Raw genomic sequence first — 21,188 nt, forward strand, 5'->3', positions numbered from 1 at the left:
CGCAATGCCAAAAAAGAGGTGCTTGCCAGACACAAGACTCAAATAATGAGCTCCACAAGCTTTTAAGTCGCACACATAGGCCTAGAGCTACACCAATGTAAATACCTGCCTTTGGATTGGGATGATCAGGTACAACAAGCCAATAGGATCCGTCACTGCATGTTGCAAGGTATGTCATCTGGTGATGTCGCACCCTCAACTGTCACCCACTTTTGAGGTATTTCCTGATATTTGCAGTCCACATTTGTTTTTTGTTAAATTACTTGGCTCAGTGTCATCTACATCACTTGGGGCTTTTTACATGTTAATAATAATCACCCTACATATATGACCAAAGATCCTTTCTTTCACAGCAGATGCACAATGTGCTCAAACATATCCGATCTCTTATGGGAATCTTCTCTCTCTCTCTCTCTCTCTCTCTCTCTCTCTCTCTCTCTCTCTCTCTCTCTCTGTGTGTGTGTGTGTGTGTGTGTGTGTGTGTGTGTGTGTGTGTGTGTGTGTGTGAGAGAGAGAGAGAGAGAGAGAGAGAGAGAGAGTGTTTTAACTTTGTACTTTTAGTCCTTCAAAGCACTAAAAAATATTTCAATGTGATTAATGACAACTATTTAGTCTAAATCTATACTACTATACAAAAACAAGCTGTTGTTTGACACTGGCCAGAGTGGCCGAGCGGTTCTAGGCGCTACAGTCTGGAACCGCGCGACCGCTACGGTCGCAGGTTCGAATCCTGCCTCGGGCATGGATGTGTGTGATGTCCTTAGGTTAGTTAGGTTTAAGTAGTTCTAAGTTCTAGGGGACTGATGACCTCAGGAGTTAAGTCCCATAGTGCTCAGAGCTATTTGAACCATTTTTTTTGTTGTTGTTTGACGTAACAAAAAAATCTCGAAAAGGTCTTGACCAATTTACTTCCAATTTTTACATGATATTCAAATAAACATTTGGATGGATATATGCTTTATATTTAAAATATATATGTACTGTATAATTAATTAAAACACACACACACTCACGGGGGGGGGGGGGGGGGGCGGCGGCAGAGGATATGTTTAGCAAAAATCTCTTCATATGTACAAATCATACCGCTTATGACAAAAATCTTGGGAATTTCTTGACTGACTAACTTCTAATTTTTACATGGCACTTGGATGGACAAAATCTATATACTTTTTTTAAAGAAAATGTACAGGTTTACTGTTAAAACTGAATGTGAGGAAAAAAATGCAGTGCTGTGAAAATGTGCAGTTTAATTTTCTTCCTGACAGCAAATTTTAACCACATTAGAAAGGTATTTAAAACAATAGACAAATTGTTTCTCCCATGTATACTCTTCCTCTTTAAATATATATAATTTAAACAAAAATTGTGTATACAACTATGTGTTGTTTTGTTCTCCTCGTCACATTCAGTTTTAAAAGAAAACATGAAAGTCTTATGTATGTCTCATCACCCTATGATTACAATACTGCTACATAATCTATATCATGTGAAACTTTGTAATACTACCCATTTGGAGATTTAATTATGTGAAATACTGCTACTGAAGCTACTATCCTCACAGATTCAGTATCAGGAGAAATCACTAATACTCTGTATACCAGTGACCCCAACTGATTAACCCATTTATGTTTTTGTTGGCTATAACAATAAACAAGGCTCAAGGTCATCAAGAAGGTGTGAAGAGGAGATGGGCAGCAAGGGAGGACATAGAGAGAAGGAAGGAGGAGTCAGACACAGAAAGGAGGGAAGAGGAGATGGAGAGAGGGGGGGGGGGGGGAAGAAGGAAATCGGGACATATATCCAATACCCACACATATTTAGCAATCGCGAAACATTTCAGGGTTCACTAGGTTTCAATAATTTAATGTAAAGGCTCAGGAAAATGGGCATGTCTTTAACTGAATGGCAATAATGAAATTTTTGCTATGATACAGTGTCCCAACCTTCCACCCACACTTAGCAGAAGAAATGGAAGGAAAAAATGAACTGTATAATTTTGAATGAGGCTTTAAAGCAGTATTAATATACTGAGTCTCTACTGCAGCAACAGCTGCATAGTTTATTTACAATAACAAAATTGTTCTGCAGTCAATTAGGCTACATGACCCCAGGTTTTCTCATAAGATATTAGTTTGCACATAACCAATCTTATAGTATTTACACAGATATTGTGTATATTTTTAACTCACTAGTTATATTTAAAATGATAAAGTAGATAAATGAGCTTGATATTCGTCTATAGCTGTTGTCATCTGTGTTATATACTGGAGAGATGTGTAGAAATGCCAACTTGTAGTAGTTTAGTAATCATTGTATACGTATAGCTATTCTTCTGAATCAAAAACTTATGTTGCCATGTGACTAGTAAATAATAAATATACTTATGAAGCTCATAAGTAATCACTTATCAATGCCTTGAACCATATAAATAGTTGTTGGTGGTGCAGGGACAGAGTGCCAGTTGCGATTTGTTAACAGGCACCTACAAATTATCCACATAAGAATCAAAGATACCACTTTTGTCATACAAGCAGAAACAAGAAACGATTTAATCAATAGTTGGTGATACTGTAGTAAAGCTTGTGGATAACAACAGTGTATGCAATACTGTGACAGTATCATAAACTGTGCTCCGCACATTCGACCACTTAGTTGCATACCTAAAGCTCCTCTTGTTGTAAATGGTTCAAAATTGCCTGGTGACTATAAAATCTATACCTCTCTCTATACTTTTAAAATTATTTTTTAAAATCAATTCTTGCTAGTAGGAATAAGTTATGTTTTGGAAATGCAATATTTTCAAACTTCCTATAATATATATGTTATTGATTGGATGCTACTTCATAAATTAAAATTAAGTTTGGAATGTATTTCCAGTACTACACTAAGAAGAGAATTCCAAGAGCAGATGTCTAACAAGTAGTATACTCAACTATGAAACACTACTCTTCCACATTTTAAAATATTTTCTGTAAACATACACAGCTTTTACACAACTAATAACATACCACTAAGTGAGGTTGAGCTCTCCTGGCGTGGAGTACCAGTACTAGTAGCAGTAGTTGCAGGAGGAGGCCAGTATGTTTTTTTGGGCACTGGAACCCATGACGTTCGATCTCCTTCAGTTCGGTGTGATAATTCCAATATGAATTTACCATCTGCAATAAAGTACGAAGTCACTCTAACATTTCTTTATGCTCATTGCAATAGGAGCCCTACTTCAGTAAGGCTTCTTTACCAAGTCTTGGAATAACCAGTAACATCCTCAATTAAAAACAGAATGTACTGTTTGAACCATTACACATTATTCTATGCAAAATTTACCAAGCCTCTGTAATGCACAGAGGACCATGGTTGGATCTCAGAATAATACCGATTAAATGTTATATTTGCTGTGTGGTAAACATGTTTAAACTGAATTGCAATAAGAAATAAAGACTAGATGTTTCTCATGAATTTTTGATCTGACAACATTCAGTCTGGATTAGAGCCGACCAAGACTAACACTGTAAGTTATAGAAACAAGGATGATTTCAAAACAAGATACATAAAAACTTATCGTAAATGCTGAACTCATAATTAGGATCTGGATCATAACAATTCAAAGTCCTTACTGACTGTAAAAATGAATTGCAAAAGAACAAATCTAGTTTCTCTCAACGATTTGACCACAGATCTTGCCAAGCATAATAAGGAGAACAACCACGGGCACAAAAAGACTGGAGCAATATATGACAGAGAGAAGTAGTGACCTGTTTGTAAATAATACACTATTAATAGTAATTTGTTTGTGTGGTATTAATGAAGGGCACTTAACTTTCATTTACCACTACTAGAAAAACATCACACTGACATTTCACTCAACATACAGACGTACATAGCAACAAAGTTGTTGCTAATCATTTGTTATTAAGCAGCACTAACTCTTAGGTCCAAAACATCCCCTTTTTGAATTGTGAATGATGTGAGCAGAAATAAAAAGTGAAAATTGAGACTGAGGTACATGAAGTTTGCAAAATTTCAAATACAGTTAAAAAAAATTCTACACATTTTTCACACCAATGTTGCCCAACCCATTTGCAAATTAATGTCCTGTGTGGAGATCTTAGGTCTAAATAATTACTGGACAACTGTCAGATGATTATTTAGACTGCAACAAGGATAATAATATGTATGGTAAACTGGCAGCCAACATATGTTGCACACCAAATCTCAAATATGCTGTCAGGACAACAACAATATGTTTCATGCCATGAAGCAAATAAACAGTGTTCAGAAAGTATATAACCGTACATGTGTTTTTTTTTCCCTAAAGTGTCAAGTCCTTCTTGCAAGGAGGCATAAAAAAATAAAACATATATATCAGAGGAATCCCTAACAATACCAACTAATAAAACTGTGTGTTGTATAAGAGCTAAATATGATGGAAGGGGAAAGCAATGGGTGCATGATGACTGCTGATTACTTATTTTGATAAGCCAGACTCGGGCAATAATATGCTCCTCCGGTGACACTGCTTGGTGAAAAATAAACAGATAAAACACCACTGGGTTATTAACAACGAAACTGTCACAATAGAGAACCATTGCTTCAAAGAAAGCTAACCTGATGCTGTTTAAAAAAAAAAAAAGAAAAAAAAAGAGTATGTGATTTCCCTCACTGAAAAGGTTGACCGTTCATGCAGAAACACCCACAATCAGCGTAAGAAGCAAGTAAGGAATCATAGACGTCAAAATGCACAGGATGATGCTGTGCTGGTTACTTGCAGTATCAACTGCGCTGTCACTGTTATGAATGGTGTGTTGTCACAATTGTGTATCAGTACACAGGCTTCAATATGATATTTCCATATATTTAAAGCATTACTATCATTTATAAACATAAAACTAAAATATGAAACACGGTTTGCCAAATAGTCTGGAGAGAAGCAAAATAATTTTGAATTACCCTTAAAAAATTTCAGTCTACCACCTGCGATACCGCAAGATTTATCAGCTTCGCTGGTTGAAGAATTGGGACTTTGGGTTCCGTCGATATCTCCGGCTGAATATCCTCTTTTGCTGCCACTGGGAATATCTGGACCTCCATTCACGCTTCTTTCCTCGGTCATTTTGGCACATGATGCAAATGAATTTTCTTGCACTCGCATCTCTTTTATTCCACTACATTACGGTAATCACTTCGGCCTTAAATAAACAGAATAATAGCTGCCCCGACGTCGGGCTGCTACGAAGCACAGCTCCATCGTCTGGTATGTAGTAATGTTTCTTCTTTACTCCATGTTCATTCCTCCACCTGCTGCGAATGAATGAAAATCGTTCTGTTTATTGTTTTCGTACCATATCTAAACACGAAATCTGTCGGTATACGAAAGAACTAACTAGGGCACATCATATAAATGTATAACTTTACATCCTTCAACGATAAGGCAAGTAACCTAACGCCGAAGCGCACAAATATTTCACTCACCTCCTCGTCAACACTTTTTGGTTCATTCCACATACCACTGTTCCTTATTTAATTCACGCCCAGCAGCCATACTTGGTCCAGTACCGCTCATTCCTAAGTCAACCCTTTCTACGAGCAAAATGGAGGACCTGCGTATAAGACGTGTTGTGCAGACTGAAGATTTATCAAATGTTGAATTTGAGACTAGCGAAGATGTCGAAGTTATTCCAACGTTTGATAGCATGGGCTTGCGAGAAGAGCTGCTACGCGGTATTTATGCATACGGTAAGTGTTTCATTTTTGTAACGAATGACATACTTTCAACCGTTTGTGCGTTGTTATTTGTTGGGCAACATATCCAAATGTGTGTGTGTGTGTGTGTGTGTGTGTGTGTTAAGCTGAACGTATGTATTCGCGTTAATCTATTGGAACATGTAATAATTAATAAAAATATTGTTTTGTAAGGTACTTCTGCTGTCGAGGTCGCGCAGATTCGATAAATTGATTTCGTAATGTTTGTTGTTGATTATTTAGCCTATAAGGTAAATATGTGTTTTGTTGTACCCTTTAAAATTCCAGGCATTTCGTTCTAGTTTCCGTAAAATAATCTTTTCAGCACACCCGAATTTACCTGAATCGATATCGTAAATTATGTTTTCAAACGTTAGCCTTGTAGCCTAGTAACCTTCATGTTACCAACAGCAGGAACGGAATAGTATTTAAAGTGCTTTATATTAGGAACATAGATTATCATTTACAAGACCACACCAGAATCAATTAGGCTACATACAGAAAAGTCACACTTTTATTCCAAATTCGTTATTCATTTTATGATTATTGACAATGATGTAAGTGAGCATAATTTCTGTTGAAATTTGACCTACCATAACTATAGATGTCTCCATTGCTCTAATAAACTGATCAAGTGAGGTGCTACAGTCGTTAGCACAATGGACTCATATCCGGGAGGGTAAAACCTGCCTCCGACCAGTTTGATTTAGGTTTTCAATGATTTCCCTAAATCGCTTCAGGTAAATGCCAAGGATGGTTCCTTTGAAAGAGCACAGCCAATTTCCTTCCTCATTCGTCCCCAGTCCAAGCTTGTGGTATAATGCCAACAAGACATTAAACTCAAATCTCCTCCTCTAATAATCGATGACTGGTGTCAATGTTTGGTTCCATTGAAACCACTTGCTTGGGTAAACCAGTTTCATCATTGTTATAATAGAAATATTTAATTGCATCCTGATTGAGGAAATTTCTCGTACTGACTTTTGCAGCTAAAGAGCCTCGTGACAAACTGAAATCAGAGCTGGTCTGTTTCTTGCTGTTCTGAGACATTGTACCTTCTTGTAATAGAAACATAAATCCATTTTTTGACTTCCTGTTGTCTGTGGTGGTGGTGGTTAGTGTTTAACGTCTCGTCGACAACGAGGTCATTAGAGACGGAGCGCAAGCTCGGGTTAGGGAAGGATTGGGAAGGAAATCGGCCGTGCCCTTTTAAAGGAACCATCCCGGCATTTGCCTGAAACGATTTAGGGAAATCACGGAAAACCTAAATCAGGATGGCCGGAGACGGGATTGAACCGTCGTCCTCCCGAATGCGAGTCCAGTGTGCTAATGTTGTCTGTGTCTTTTGCCCAATTTGCATTACTGTACATGGTGGTGATGTGGTCCTCTTCTTAGAAAATTGCAGTTTAAATTCTATAGACTCTTTCAAGTATTGTAATATTCTTTTGATTAAATCCTAATTCTGCAGTTGCAGAACAGCAAAAGTTTTGGTGAAAGTTACAGAGTGGATCTATCTCTCTCTCTCTGTCTCTCTCTCTGTCTCTCTCCCTCTCCCCCCCTCCTTTAAATGATGTATGTATATTTTATGCATCATCATACTCTTCAATGACTTGTCCATTATCTGATGTGTGTTATCTGACTTTACCTCCAGTCTTAATTTTTATGATGAAAAGAGCATTAAATATGTTGCAGACGTAAATGTAGGGCTGTGGACTGGTACAGGTTAAATGTTACCCCATCTTTATCTGGCTTTCAATTTGTTGGCTTTGCCAACTCACATCCAGATTATCACCTTTACACTTAATCTAGAGCTTGGTCTACACTACAAGTCAATTGTCACAACAACCAAGATCTTGGAAGAGTGATTCAAGTGTATATATTTTATAATAAGATTGATTTATATCTCTTCTTCAAACATGAAAAAGTGTGAACAAATGATAGAAAAGGACTTACTGTTGTTTATTGTTTTGTTTATCCCATTGGAGCTCATACCAGACCATGTAGTTCTTAATTCTGGTGAGCTTTGTTGTAAGTCCTGTACTCTCTCATCCTGGTGCTATGGAAGTTTTTTCCATCCATTAGCCCATTTAACTCAAATTTTCAGATGCACCTTTACTATTGTTAGTGCCTGGAGAATATCTTGTTCTGATAATAACTTTGTATTGATATTTGTTGCGAATATTATTGCAGTCAATTTATAATTTCTCAAGGTGTTTCCTAACTATTATTGCCCACTTTGCATTAACTGCTTCCTTCTAGAGACAATGCTTGTGTTTCTTCCACAAGTCTCCACTTTACTATCTTGCAACATGACTAAAGGATTAGCCTCTTCTTCCCCCATTACTCTTTTAATGTGGTCCTGATGTTGATGAAATTCCTGGTTGTGTCTTAATTCTGTATACACCATCTTCTTTGGTGGGGCTCAAGATTTTTCTAAGAGCCTTTCTGTCCTTTATTTCAAGTCTCTTGAGTTGCCCCTACCTGACCATGTTCAGATGTTTTAAGGTGTTCTGTACTGTAGAGCTCAGTAAAGTGTACTAGTGTCATACTTTCAGTTTGAGGAAATGGGTTTTGATTTGTAAATGTATTTACAGATAGGGTATGTTCTCCCCAGTTTGATGCCCCTATTGTTTGTGTCGAGCTCATCAATGGTTTTCAAAATTATTGATTGTTCAGATACTTGAAGAAGTCAGCACCCTATATTCACATCTACATCTATGTAATTACTCTGCTATTCGCAGTAAAGTGCCTAGCAGACGTTTCAGTGAACCATGTTCAAGCTGACCCTCTACCGTTCCACTGTTGAACAGCACACGGGAAAAATGAGCACATAAAGTTTTCTGTGTGAGTCCCGATTTATCTTATTTTACCGTGATGATCATTTCTCCCTATGTAGGTGGGTGCCTACAGAATGTTTTTGCAATTGGAGGAGAAAACGGGTGATTGAAATTTCTTGAGGATATCCCATTACAACAAAAATCGTGTTTAATAACTGTGCTTTAGTGGCACTGTCGTCAGCGACTTCGCCATTGTTATCGCGCAGTGAAGGTATTGATTGTGTCTTGCCACCGGTGTGCTTTGTGTATGACCAAAATCTCTTTGGGTTTTCTGCCAGATTCTGAGACAGTGTTTCGTTGTGGAAATTATTAAAAGCATCTCGCATTGAAGTACGTGCTTTATTTCGAACTTCTGCAAAACTTTGCCAATCTTGGGGATTTTGCGTTATTTTAATCTTTTATCCATTGTGATTGTCTTGTTGGGGCGACACATGTATGTGTTGAACTCTGTCTTGTCAATATAAGAATTAATGATAAAACAGTTTGTTTTTATGTAATTCTGTGTACTTATTCGGGCCATGTAATTGGCTCAAATTAATTTTATCATGTGAATTTCTGTAATTAAGCCTGCAAGATAGATAAAAAAATTTAGGGTTGACAGAAGCGTCCGATCCCACGCGTCGGCTTTGACCCGTGACGTAAGGGTGTTGTCATGTGTGACGTCATGACGGTGTGGAGTTTGGTTTGAGTGTGGCTGTCTCCAGTTCTGTTTTACCTTATTTTATTTACTTTTCTGATCTGTTCGTTCTATCTCGTGAGATTTTTTTTTTTTTTAATTTTAAAACACTTATTACTTATTTTAATTATCTGTTTCCTCCAATTTCTGTTTTAGTTTATTATATTTATCTTTCTGATCTGTTCGTTCTATCCCGTGAGATTTTTTTTTTTAAGACAAAAAACACTAATCAGCTACTGAAGCATCTTTATCTTCTATGGGTTGCAGGGGTTACGACCCCTGGGGAGGTGGGTGGGTATTCATGCATGGCTGTCTTCACTTACACGTTGTAGCTACGCAAGGCGTCTAAATTTGTTTATATTTAGTTTGCCCCCCACCCAAAACACCCCATTTCCCGCGCTTGTCCCGTTAGTGTCATTAGGCTTCTTGTGGAAAGTGTGTGTGTGTTTGTTTTTGTTTCCGCCATATTTGTGACGTCATGGGTCAAAGCAGACAGGTGGGATCGGACGCTTCCGTATTTCCAAAATTTATCTTTGTTATTATTACTGTCTCTTTTCAGCAAAATAACTATATAAGTAAATTTAAAGAAATGCTTCTTGCAATCACCAAAGATTTTATGATGTACGTTTAATACAACCGGTATCAGTCAAGTGACATTTTTCAAGATACCTATATATACATAAAATATATAATAAACTTTACAAGGCAGAATAGTTATGGTGAAATATTGTATAGAACAGATTAACACTACATCAACTTTTACAAAACTCCCTTGATGTTTCTAGGGCTTGTGCCACTTGGGCCTTAAACAGACTTTTCAAATACCCCTCCAATGTGTACAGGTGCTATACATTTACATGCTATGCAACAGCTGTATAATATGTTGTCTGTAAAACTATCTAGCCTTGGCGTATCATTTCACTTGGAAGTGCTAGTCTCGCATCACTGTGGAAGAGCATCTGTTACTTGGAAGGGACAGGCAAGAGCGCATAGCAAGTGAAGCTTTTACGCAGCCGATGGGGTGTGCTTGAAATGTATTGGTGGTAGAGCACTGGCTGTAAGGCAGTGGTCTAGGTTCACAGCATGGTCAACAGTTTTACATGTAAGATCAGTATCATTATGAATAGATGGTGTACAGTCATTCTAAAACTGCTGATCTCTGTTTATGGAGTATCTGGTAAATAATCTTTATTTGAATGTGTGGTTTTTTTACTATCAATCTCGCATACACCACAGTGTTTGTTTCTGGCCAAGTATTAATGTGCTATGCAGAAGTAATTTAGGCCTATGTGGCTGTTGATGACTTCCAGTTAAGATGACTGACAACAGTTTTTCAAATCTACCAAAAATAAAACTTTTTTTTTTATAAATATACAAAGAGAAACATGAACCAGCCAATACATTAACCAAAAAAAGTGAATGGCTGCCCATCCAATCCATGTTCTGTTGTGAAAGAAGCAGCCTCTGATTGCTGAAAGCTGGGAGTAGTGTTGTACAGTGTGGTATGTTTCAATCATTTGAAATGGCATACAAGATAAAATTAAATAAGGCAGTAACATGAAGTTCACAGAATATATTGTGATTTTAATTTAAACTTTTTCATTCTTGTCTGTAATATTCTGATGGTGTATGTTGTATACAGGATTTGAAAAACCATCAGCCATTCAGCAGCGTGCTATCAAGCCGATAGTGAAGGGTCGTGATGTAATTGCACAAGCACAGTCTGGTACTGGGAAAACTGCTACATTTTCCATTGCCATACTTCAGTCATTAGATACAGCTGTGCGAGAGAGCCAAGTCCTCTGCCTATCGCCTACACGAGAACTTGCAACACAGATACAAAAGGTAATCTACTGCATCTATCTTGTTAAAGTTGATGGTATGTAGGTGTATTGGTATCTTAGTATGAAGTATTTCATATTGCAAAATATTAATTTTGATAATATGTCAGCTTGGGCAAAGTAGTCCAGTGTTTCTCATAGTATTCAGAGCCGTTGCTGTGAGACAGAAATATTTGACATCTACTATAGCCCTGATGCTCTGTTCTGAAATTTTCTTGTCACTTCAGACGCAGTCTTCAGTTAAAACTGCGCTGGACAAAAAGCCAATAGAATTACCAAATTACAGAAGTGCTGATTGCTGTGTTTCACCCACTGTTTGAAATGATCCCAGACATTTTCTTTGGGATTAAGGTTTGGTGATTTAAAACGTCAGTCCAGATGTTATAGTGTGCCTGAGAATTTGTTAATGCATCTCTGAGTATGGGGGTTATCATCTTGAAAGGTGGTACTGTCTGCAGCATGCTCCTGCTGGAATTGTAGAAGGAAGGGCAATAATAATGTTGAAATGGTGAAATGGACAGCATGGTTAACGTTCTTGGTGACGAGAGTGAGTGGCTCAAGTCGTGTTGCTCCCTACATTGTGTTTTAAATGATTCATTGGGCCATTGGTGCATTCATTGTGTTGTATTATTTGAAAGTAGGCAAAAGTGTGACACACTGGATCACACTGCATCTCTCCAGTTAGCAGCTGTTGATTTTCTGTGGTATTTGTTCTGTGTGCATTGTTTGTGTTGCTGTGATAACGCCGGCCGCAGTGGTCTAGCGGTTCTAGGCGCGCAGTCCGGAACCGCGCGACTGCTACGGTCGCAGGTTCGAATCCTGCCTTGGGCATGGATGTGTGTGATGTCCTTAGGTTAGTTAGGTTTAAGTAGTTCTAAGTTCTAGGGGACTTATGACCACAGATGTTGAGTCCCATAGTGCTCAGAACCATTTGAACCATTTTTGCTGTGATAACGGCCTTTGGCAAGATACCAGACTCCAAATGTCTATTGCAAACAGTTTCCTTTGCAATGTTTTCTCAGAAATTGATTGAAATGGACCTGGATCCAGTGACAGCAATGTTTCGTGTCTGTTTTAAAACCAGTTGTCATTGATAAGAATGACTTGTATCTGGTGCCTGGTGATGAGGATTTCTTAACACTACTGTCCTTCCACTGTGTTTTGTGGCCACAAGTGGTAAACTGTTCGTTGTGGACAACTTGGACAGTCTACATTAATATGTGAATGAATTGGGCAGTGTTTTCCGTGGTGTCGCCATGGGCATGTCCAAACACAACGTCTCCTTTCTGCCATTTGTGGTATCTTCATGTCCCCACTGCCACGACTGACATCACCAGTGAATGGTCACATGACGGCCTGGTACTAGTTCCACTCACATCTATAGCACTCCGAAGTGACCAGTATGCTCTTTTAAGTGGTTGACAAATATTTTGCCCCGTGTGCTTATTACCTGATAACAAATCATAACAACACATCTTACAAGGGAACCTCCCCATCGCACCTCCCTCATATTTAGTGATAAGATGGCCCATCAAAAATTGAACACAGATGAAGTGTGGAAAAAGGAAGAAGGCATACAGAGAGAGAGAGAGAGAGAGTAGAAACAGTGAATGGTCAAAGATCAGCAAGTGCAAAATTGAGTAATTCATAAGACCAGTGGCTAATAGGTCACGGCATCAGACTGCGAAACGGACAAACCGGGTTCTAAACCTCGCACCATTTATTTTTATTTTCTTTTCTCACAACTTTATGAACTGTCCATCCTGTCATTGAAATGACTGTTCTGTTTCTGTAGTCTTGGTAGTTGTCATACTATACATTAGGTGTAGAATATATGCCATATGGTAAGAATACATTACCATCACAAGTAAATGTGATGAATGGGGAGAGCAGATGAGAAACAACATAGATGTTTCACAGAAATGAAAACAACAAATAAACGGATGTGAACTAAGTTACAACAAAGAAATTTAAGAGTCAAACCTTCCAAACTTGAACACAACTTCAAAAATTATATTTTGACAGAGCACAGAGAAACTGTGTGATTGTGAAACTGTTGCATTCATTTTTTGGTAGCGTATGTGATGAACTGTTGTTTTCATCAGTTCCTGTTAGTCATCTTATTCACATTCATACGAACACCTAAATCGGGTGCGGAGGCATATCTCACTCACTTACCAGTCATACAAATTAGGTGCGTTGATAAAGAGATTCCTACCATATAACACATGTACTGTCGCTAATGGCGTGTATGACACACCAGACGTGTTTTCCAGTGGAGGATTCTGTTGACTTGTCGCATTGTCATCAAACATTTGCTGTTCCCGTTCGATAGCCGCTTTCTTTTGGCTCCTAATAGAATAATTGTGCAGAATCAACTTTCGTTGTAGGTCCCTTCTTTACACCTCACGGTTGCAGATTACAAACAGATGTTACATGATGACACAGACACAAATTTGAAAAAAAAAAAAAAACCCACACGACAGAGCTTGGACACAGCTCACCCACTTCACAGTCAAACATGGTGACCACTTGACCACAATGCCATTGGTTTTCTCCTTTGCTCAGTGTTGCAGCTGTTATGCTTGGATTGTTCAATGTTTCTCTCTCTCTCTCTCTCTCTCTCTCTCTCTCTCTCTCTAAGGTAAAGCTTCTAAACTGTAAACATTTAGCAATATCCAGGTATGGTACTGTCACTTAACAGACATTCCTTGGTATGGAGCAGAAGTTCCGCATGGTAATGTGTGTTCAATTTTTTTTCCAGGTTATTATCTGCTAATACGTCCCATGTCATTACAATGTTTATATTAATGGGAAATTGGTGTTTCAATTTGCTCAGGCTACCACTTGCATAATAATAATTCTGTAAACAGTACCTTCTGTGGTAGAGCAAGTTGCAGATTATACATTGGTGTACAAAACTTAAGGACAGAGGTAACTTTCAGATGCTGTGTCACTGTCAAGTAATGTGGCTCGATGAAACTTTTACAAGCTTGGAAACAGCTGCTACATTATGCTACCTAAGGTAACTGAATGAAATATTCAGTGAGACAGTCGGGAAGTCTGTTTCCGCACTATTCTGCATTCCTACAGAGGCAATCGTAAAATGCGTTTTAGACACGTACATGCCGAGTAAAACTGTGAGGGACGGGAAAAACCCACCGTGGTTCAACAACAAAGTTAGGAAACTACTGCGAAAGCAAAGAGAGCTTCACTCCAAGTGTAAACGCAGCCAAAACCTCTCAGACAAACAGAAGCTAAACGATGTCAAAGTTAGCGTAAGGAGGGCTATGCGTGAAGCGTTCAGTGAATTCGAAAGTAAAATTCTATGTACCAACTTGACAGAAAATCCTAGGAAGTTCTGGTCTTACGTTAAATCGGTAAGTGGCTCGAAACAGCATATCCAGACACTCCGGGATGATGATGGCATTGAAACAGAGGATGACACGCGTAAAGCTGAAATACTAAACACCTTTTTCCAAAGCTGTTTCACAGAGGAAGACCGCACTGCAGTTCCTTCTCTAAATCCTCGCACAAACGAAAAAATGGCTAACATCGAAATAAGTGTCCAATGAATAGAAAAGCAACTGGAATCACTCAACAGAGGAAAGTCCACTGGACCTGACGGGATACCAATTCGATTCTACACAGAGTACGCGAAAGAACTTGCCTCCCTTCTAACAGCCGTGTACCGCAAGTCTCTAGAGGAACGGAAGGTTCCAAATGATTGGAAAAGAGCACAGGTAGTCCCAGTCTTCAAGAAGGGTCGTCGAGCAGATGCGCAAAACTATAGACCTATATCTCTGATGTCGATCTGTTGTAGAATTTTAGAACATGTTTTTTGCTCGAGTATCATGTCGTTTTTGGAAACCCAGAATCTACTCTGTAGGAATCAACATGGGTTCTGGAAACAGCGATCGTGTGAGACCCAACTCGCTTTATTTGTTCATGAGACCCAGAAAATATTAGATACTGGCTCCCAGGTAGATGCTATTTTCCTTGACTTCCGGAAGGCGTTAGGTACAGTTCCGCACTGTCGCCTGATAAACAAAGTAAGTGCCTACGGAATATCAGACCAGCTGTGTGGCTGGATTGAAGAGTTTTTAGCAAACAGAACACAGCATGTTGTTATCAATGGAGAGACGTCTACAGACGTTAAAGTAACCTCTGGTGTGCCACAGGGGAGTGTTATGGGACCATTGCTTTTCACAATATATATAAATGACCTAGTAGATGGTGTCGGAAGTTCCATGCGGCTTTTCGCGGATGATGTTGTAGTATACAGAGAAGTTGCAGCATTAGAAAATTGTAGCAAAATGCAGGAAGATCTGCAGCGGATAGGCACTTGGTGCAGGGAGTGGCAACTGACCCTTGACATAGACAAATGTAATGTATTGCGAATACATAGAAAGAAGGATCCTTTATTGTATGATTATATGATAGCGGAACAAACACTGGTAGCAGTTACTTCTGTAAAATACCTGGGAGTACGCGTGCGGAACGATTTGAAGTGGAATGATCATATAGAATTGATTGTTGGTGAGGCAGGTACCAGGTTGAGATTCATTGGGAGAGTCCTTAGAAAATGTAGTCCCATCAACAAAGGAGGTGGCTTACAAAACACTCGTTCGACCTATACCTCAGTATTGCTCATCAGTGTGGGATCCGTACTAGATCGGGTTGACGGAGGAGATAGAGAAGATCCAAGGAAGAGCGGCGCATTTCGTCACAGGGTTATTTGGTAACCGTGATAGCGTTACGGAGATGTTTAGCAAACTCAAGTGGCAGACTCTGCAAGAGAGGCGCTCTGCATCGCAGAGTAGCTGGCTTGCCAGGTTTCGAGAGGGTGCGTTTCTGGATGAGGTATTGAATATATTACTTCCCCCTACTTAAACCTCCCGAGGAGATCACGAATGTGAAATTAGAGAGATTCGAGCATGCACGGAGGCTTTCAGACAGTCGTTCTTCCCGCGAACCATACGCGACTGGAACAGAAAAGGGAGGTAATGACAGTGGCACGTAAAGTGCCCTCCGCCACACACCGTTGGGTGGCTTGCGGAGTATAAATGTAGATGTAGGAATCAGTTGCTTATTCTTTACATTCACTGGAAAATAAGCAAATTCATCAAATCTCTAAGCAACAGTCCATATCAAGAAGGAAACAGACAGGGCCTCTTTCCAAGTTAGACAGTTTATCAAAGTTCATTGAATTTATTGTATTCTCAAAATGCAACAGCACACTGCAAGTCACATATATGGTCTAGAGAGGTATTGTTCGATGCACAACTGATCAGTCCTCGATCATACTAGTCCGAACTTCATCAAAGAATTTTAAAGTCCAACACTGTCTGCATAAAATAAGTCTCTACGAAATCAAATGATTATAAGCCTCACACCATAGCATCCAACAGCATGGCAGTTACAATGCTCATCTCTGAACACCTCCTTGACACATACCATGCTGCTGCTGCTGCTGGCTAGCAAATGTGTATCTGCGCCACTCACTAGCAGAGGATGCTCACAACCCTCTTTTGCCAGTTATTTGGTCACATTGACCACATTTATAAGGTGTTGAAACCATATTTTGCATTACCATTTGAAAGTTTTTCAGTTTATATATGAGTTGTACATGTCGAATGACACATCTTCCCAGCACATGTACTGCTGTGTGTTTATAAATTTTCTGCAGTTATTGCTTCTGCCGCAATCTATAAATACAATAATTATTCTTAGGAGCATAAATACACTCCGACGAAATATAGACACATCATAGAGGAATTAACTGAATGGGGTGGAAATCAGGATACATGATGTGCATGTACAGAGAAACAAATGATTACAATTTCAAAAAAACTGAATGATTTATTGAAGAGCAAGTCAGTAACACATTGTTCCGCCTCTGGCGCTTATGCAAGCAATTGTTTGGCTTGGCATTAATTGATAAAGAGTTGTTGGGTGTCCTCCAGAAGAATATTGTGCCAAACTTGATTCAATCGGCACATTGGATCATCAAAATCCTGAGCTGGTTGGGGGGGCTGCCCATAATTCTTCAAATATTCTCAGTTGGGTAGAGATTTGGTGGACCTTGCTGGCCAAGGTAGTGACTGGTAAGCACAAAGACAAGCAGTAGAAACTCATGTCGTGTGCAGGAGAACATCATCTTGTCGAAATGTAAGGCCAGGATGCCTTGTCACGAAGGGCAACGAGACAGGACATGGAATATCATTGATGTACCTCTGTGCTGCAAGGGTGCCACAGGTAACAACCAAAGGGGTCCTGCTATGAAAAGAAATGACACCTGCAGACGATCACTCCAAATTGCCTGGCCATGTGGCACATGAGTCATTTTGGTAAGCCACTGCTGTTCGAGACATCTCAGACCCGTCTCCACTGGTCTTTGGAGCTCAGTTTGAAGTGGGACTGGTCACTGAAGACAATTCTACTCCAGTCAATGACATTCCAGATTTAAATATCATCAGTTTTTCATATTACATTAACATTCTACACTGTATTAGCAATCTTTTGAGCTGTCACTCAACTTTGTGGAGTTGTACAATAAAAAGTTATTATTTTTCTAAATTTGCCATAAGATGTACATTTTCGCTCTGTGGCTAAAACTTTTATGCCGCAAAGTGTGTGCTCATTGTTGTGTTGTTGAAAAGAGCTTTAATTTTTGTGAAGCATATTGATGATAACAATGTTAAAATGTTTTTAGTGTAATGCAAATTAGGGAAGGAATGAGCATAACTAATTAACTAGGTAGACATTTAAAAAGGTAAATTGTTAAGAATATTGAAGGCAACAAAGAAGGAAAAGAAAGTATTTGTGTAGTCTGCCATTTGTGTTTATGTATGTTTATTTTATGTGGATACAAGTTTATAACATTATTAATGCTTAGTTATGTTCCAAACTATTGTGTTGAGTGACTTGCATTGAAAAAATAGTCTTATGTTGTTTAATATTTGCAGGTTATTTTGGCGTTGGGTGACTTCATGAATGTCCAGTGTCATGCATGCATTGGTGGTACTAATTTAGGTGAGGACATAAGAAAGTTGGATTATGGTCAACATGTTGTTTCCGGTACACCAGGACGAGTATTTGGTAAGTTGATAACCGCTTGTTTCAGCTGTTGAGAAGTGTTTCTTGAGTGTAAAAATGATGCATAGCAAAATAGTGGACAATTATTTAATTGTGTTGTCATGCCCCCTTCTCTCTCCTCCTCCTCCTCCCCCCCCCCATCCTATTTAGATGGGTTGAGACAGACAGATGGGCCGGCTGGTGTGGCCAAGCGGCTCTAGGCGCTACAGTCTGGAACCACACTACCGGTACGGTCGCAGGTTCGAATCCTGCCTCGGGCATGGATGTGTGTGATGTCATTAGGTTAGTTAGGTTTAAGTAGTTCTAGGGCAGGGGCGGGCAAACGTTGCACGCGGCTCGTGAGTGCACAGCGCTGCACGTTTGCTGCTCGCGTGCAATCATCGACTGGGGCAGTGGCGACAGCCGGCAGGTTGCGGCAGTGTAGTACAAGGCTAAGCCGCGGACGTTGATGCGAAGCGACCACTACGTAGTGAACGTTGTATTTCAAGAACCTGAAAATGCAGAGTGAATCAAGGAAACGGAGATGTGGAGATTTGCTATCTCTTAAAAAGTAATGGGAGAATCATTTTTTCTTTGTGCAAAAACGTGAAAATTCGAAATGTTTAATATGTGGCAGTATTCTCGCTGGTCAGCGGAAGTTTAGTATTGAGGGCCATTATAATAAATTTCACAAGGACGAGTACAATTTATTGTCCGATTCTGAGCGGATGGGGAAATTGACTGAGCTTAAGAAGAGCGACCTGACGATATTAGATGCATCTGTCCTGGTTGCCGTTGTCACAAGAGATCTGCGACTTTCTCTCGTCATGTCTCTCATCTAACTGATTTAACATTTTATGGAGCACTGTTTTCAATTTTTCAGGACGACGACAATAATAGCCCAGCGGTACGTGCAAGCTATAAAATTGCGCTTAATATAGTGAGAGCTGGAAAACTATTTGCTGAATTAATAAGCCTCGGTTAAGAGCAAACATAAGTGATGAAAATTTACGTAACTGTTTGCGTTTGTCTGTATGCAGAAATTTTGCTCCAGATATTAAACGTATTGTAAACTCCACCTGTGATAATTAAATAAAACATATCGTAGTTAATAGGTACTCTTTCAAACCATGATTTATTTCAAGCACTCCTGCCAACCTTATTCCATCATTCAATAACGCAAGCTGGAAAAACAAAACTCATTACAGAGGAAGGAGTGGACAGAAGGTATGGTGGGGAGGGGAGGTAAGCGGGTGGCCAGCTTGCCCCTGTGTGCACACAGAACACCTGTTAACTGCACGCGTGCAAGTGCACCGCACACGTGCAGGATTCCTGCCCGCCCCTGTTCTAGGGGACTGATGACCTCAGAAGTGAAGTCCCATAGTGCTCAGGGCCATTTGAACTATTTAAACAGACATATGGCTCCTCAGCAGCAGTGGTGTATCTGTGCAGCTCCAGTTTTATGCTATCAGTAGACACACAAAAGCTGTGCGTAATTGGTCACAGATACACTTAGTCGGCAAAAACCTCCAAGCAGGATTTTGTTATGTGTATTAATATTTCTGCTTGTTTCATGTTGTATACATTGCCTTGTGTGGCATACTCTGTCTAAAGTGAAGTTAGTCTTCTTTGTTGAAACCCGTGCGAATGGAATGTTAGAGCCCGTAAGGGTAGGTAAGTTAAGAGAATTTAAAAAAGGAAATCTGTAGGTTGAAATTAGATACAGTGGAAGTTAGTGATGTGTGGTGGCAGGAAGAACAGCACTTCTGGTCGCGTCAATATAGATTTATCAACACAAAATCTAATAGTGATAATGCAGGAGTAGGTCTAAAAATGAAAGAAAATAGGAAAACAGGTAAGTTACTATGAGCAGGATAATATGCGCGTTGTTACAGCCGTGATAGACACAAAGCCAACACCTTCAAGTTTATATGCCAGCTAGTGCCGCAAATCATAAGGAGGTTCAAAGAATGTGTGATGAGGTAGAAGAAATTATTTAAATAGTTAAGAGAAGAAAATTTAATTTTGATGGGTGGTTGGAATATGCACAGTAGGTGCTGATATACATGGACATGCCACTCCATCTGAGAATAAGGGTGGTACAATGCTATGTTATCCTTGTCCTGTATATGGAGTGGAAACTTGGTCAGTTAAAGCAGATTCTGTAAAGAGATTAGAAGCAACAGAAATGTGGTTCTTGCATCAATTACAAAAAATACCATGTATTGAGAAAGTGAGCAATGCTGAAGTCCTGCGTAGTGCTGGAGGGGGTAGAGAACTAATGGGCACATGAGAGGAAAGAAATATGAACTTTTGCAATTATTTCTAGAAGGCAGAGTAGAAGGAAAGCCCCACCAGGTAGAAGGAAGCAGTCATGGTCACAGAATATCAAGACATGAACTGCCATCAACAATTTCGAAGAGCTATGTCAAGAAGCAAGGAAACGCCGCCTGTGAGTAGCCGACACATTACAAGTGTATGGCACCAAGAAGAAGGAGGAGGCTGGAATTTGATAGTAGGAAATGGAAGAGAAGGAAAAAATAGTAGGTGTACATGGAATGAGGGAAAAGAATCGAAGAGAGAGCCACCTGGTAGAATTTTGCACCAAGCATAATTTGATCTTCACTAACACTCAGTTTAAGAATCACAAAAGGTTGTTGAATATGTACAAGAGACCTGGGAAAATGGAAAGTTTCAGATCAGTTTTATAATGGTGAGAGATTTAAGGCTGTAAGACATTTCCAGGGGCTGATGTGGACTTGGATCATAAAATATTGTTTATAAACAACATAAAATCATTGTATGAGTCCGCAGTCATTATCAGTAGTCAGTGCAATTGATTTTCCATCTTGATCACTATTATAACTTTTTTTTTTTTTTTTTCCCCAGAATATCTTAACATGTTTCAGCCACAGCCATCATCAGAATCTTCCAGATTACTAGAACAAATGAGAAGTAGTAGTTCTGCAGCATGACACTGATGAGATACAGTGTATCAAGTTTTTTTAAAATGTTGTG

At 39.3% G+C, this 21,188-nt stretch overlaps 2 protein-coding genes across 7 annotated transcripts in view; one reads left to right on the forward strand and one right to left on the reverse strand.

The window, feature by feature from the left end:
- LOC126192560 (uncharacterized) overlaps window positions 1-5,637 on the reverse strand; it is a 136,607-nt gene extending 130,970 nt beyond the window's left edge. For 4 of the 6 annotated variants that reach the window (XR_007538479.1, XR_007538481.1, XR_007538480.1 and 1 more), the window contains exons 1-2: window positions 4,948-5,457; window positions 3,009-3,158 (exon numbers count right to left, since the gene is read on the reverse strand). Coding sequence is in view for 3 of the 6 variants with exons in the window: in XM_049932612.1 (XP_049788569.1) it covers window positions 3,009-3,158; window positions 4,948-5,149 (352 nt within the window). In the remaining 3 variants the exon portion in view is untranslated. Of the gene's footprint in view, window positions 1-3,008; window positions 3,159-4,947 lie in introns of all 6 variants that reach the window. The other 2 variants (XM_049932613.1, XM_049932614.1) reach the window with 2 other exon arrangements.
- Window positions 5,531-21,188, forward strand: part of LOC126192611 (eukaryotic initiation factor 4A-III) — a 61,986-nt gene continuing 46,328 nt past the window's right edge. Inside the window, exons 1-3 of the mRNA XM_049932616.1 lie at window positions 5,531-5,733; window positions 10,895-11,097; window positions 18,062-18,194. Of these exons, the coding sequence (XP_049788573.1) occupies window positions 5,589-5,733; window positions 10,895-11,097; window positions 18,062-18,194 (481 nt within the window). The 5' untranslated portion in view covers window positions 5,531-5,588. The remainder of the gene's footprint in view (window positions 5,734-10,894; window positions 11,098-18,061; window positions 18,195-21,188) is intronic.

Source organism: Schistocerca nitens, chromosome 1 (genome assembly GCF_023898315.1).
Source record: "Schistocerca nitens isolate TAMUIC-IGC-003100 chromosome 1, iqSchNite1.1, whole genome shotgun sequence".
Taxonomy (NCBI): domain Eukaryota; kingdom Metazoa; phylum Arthropoda; class Insecta; order Orthoptera; family Acrididae; genus Schistocerca; species Schistocerca nitens.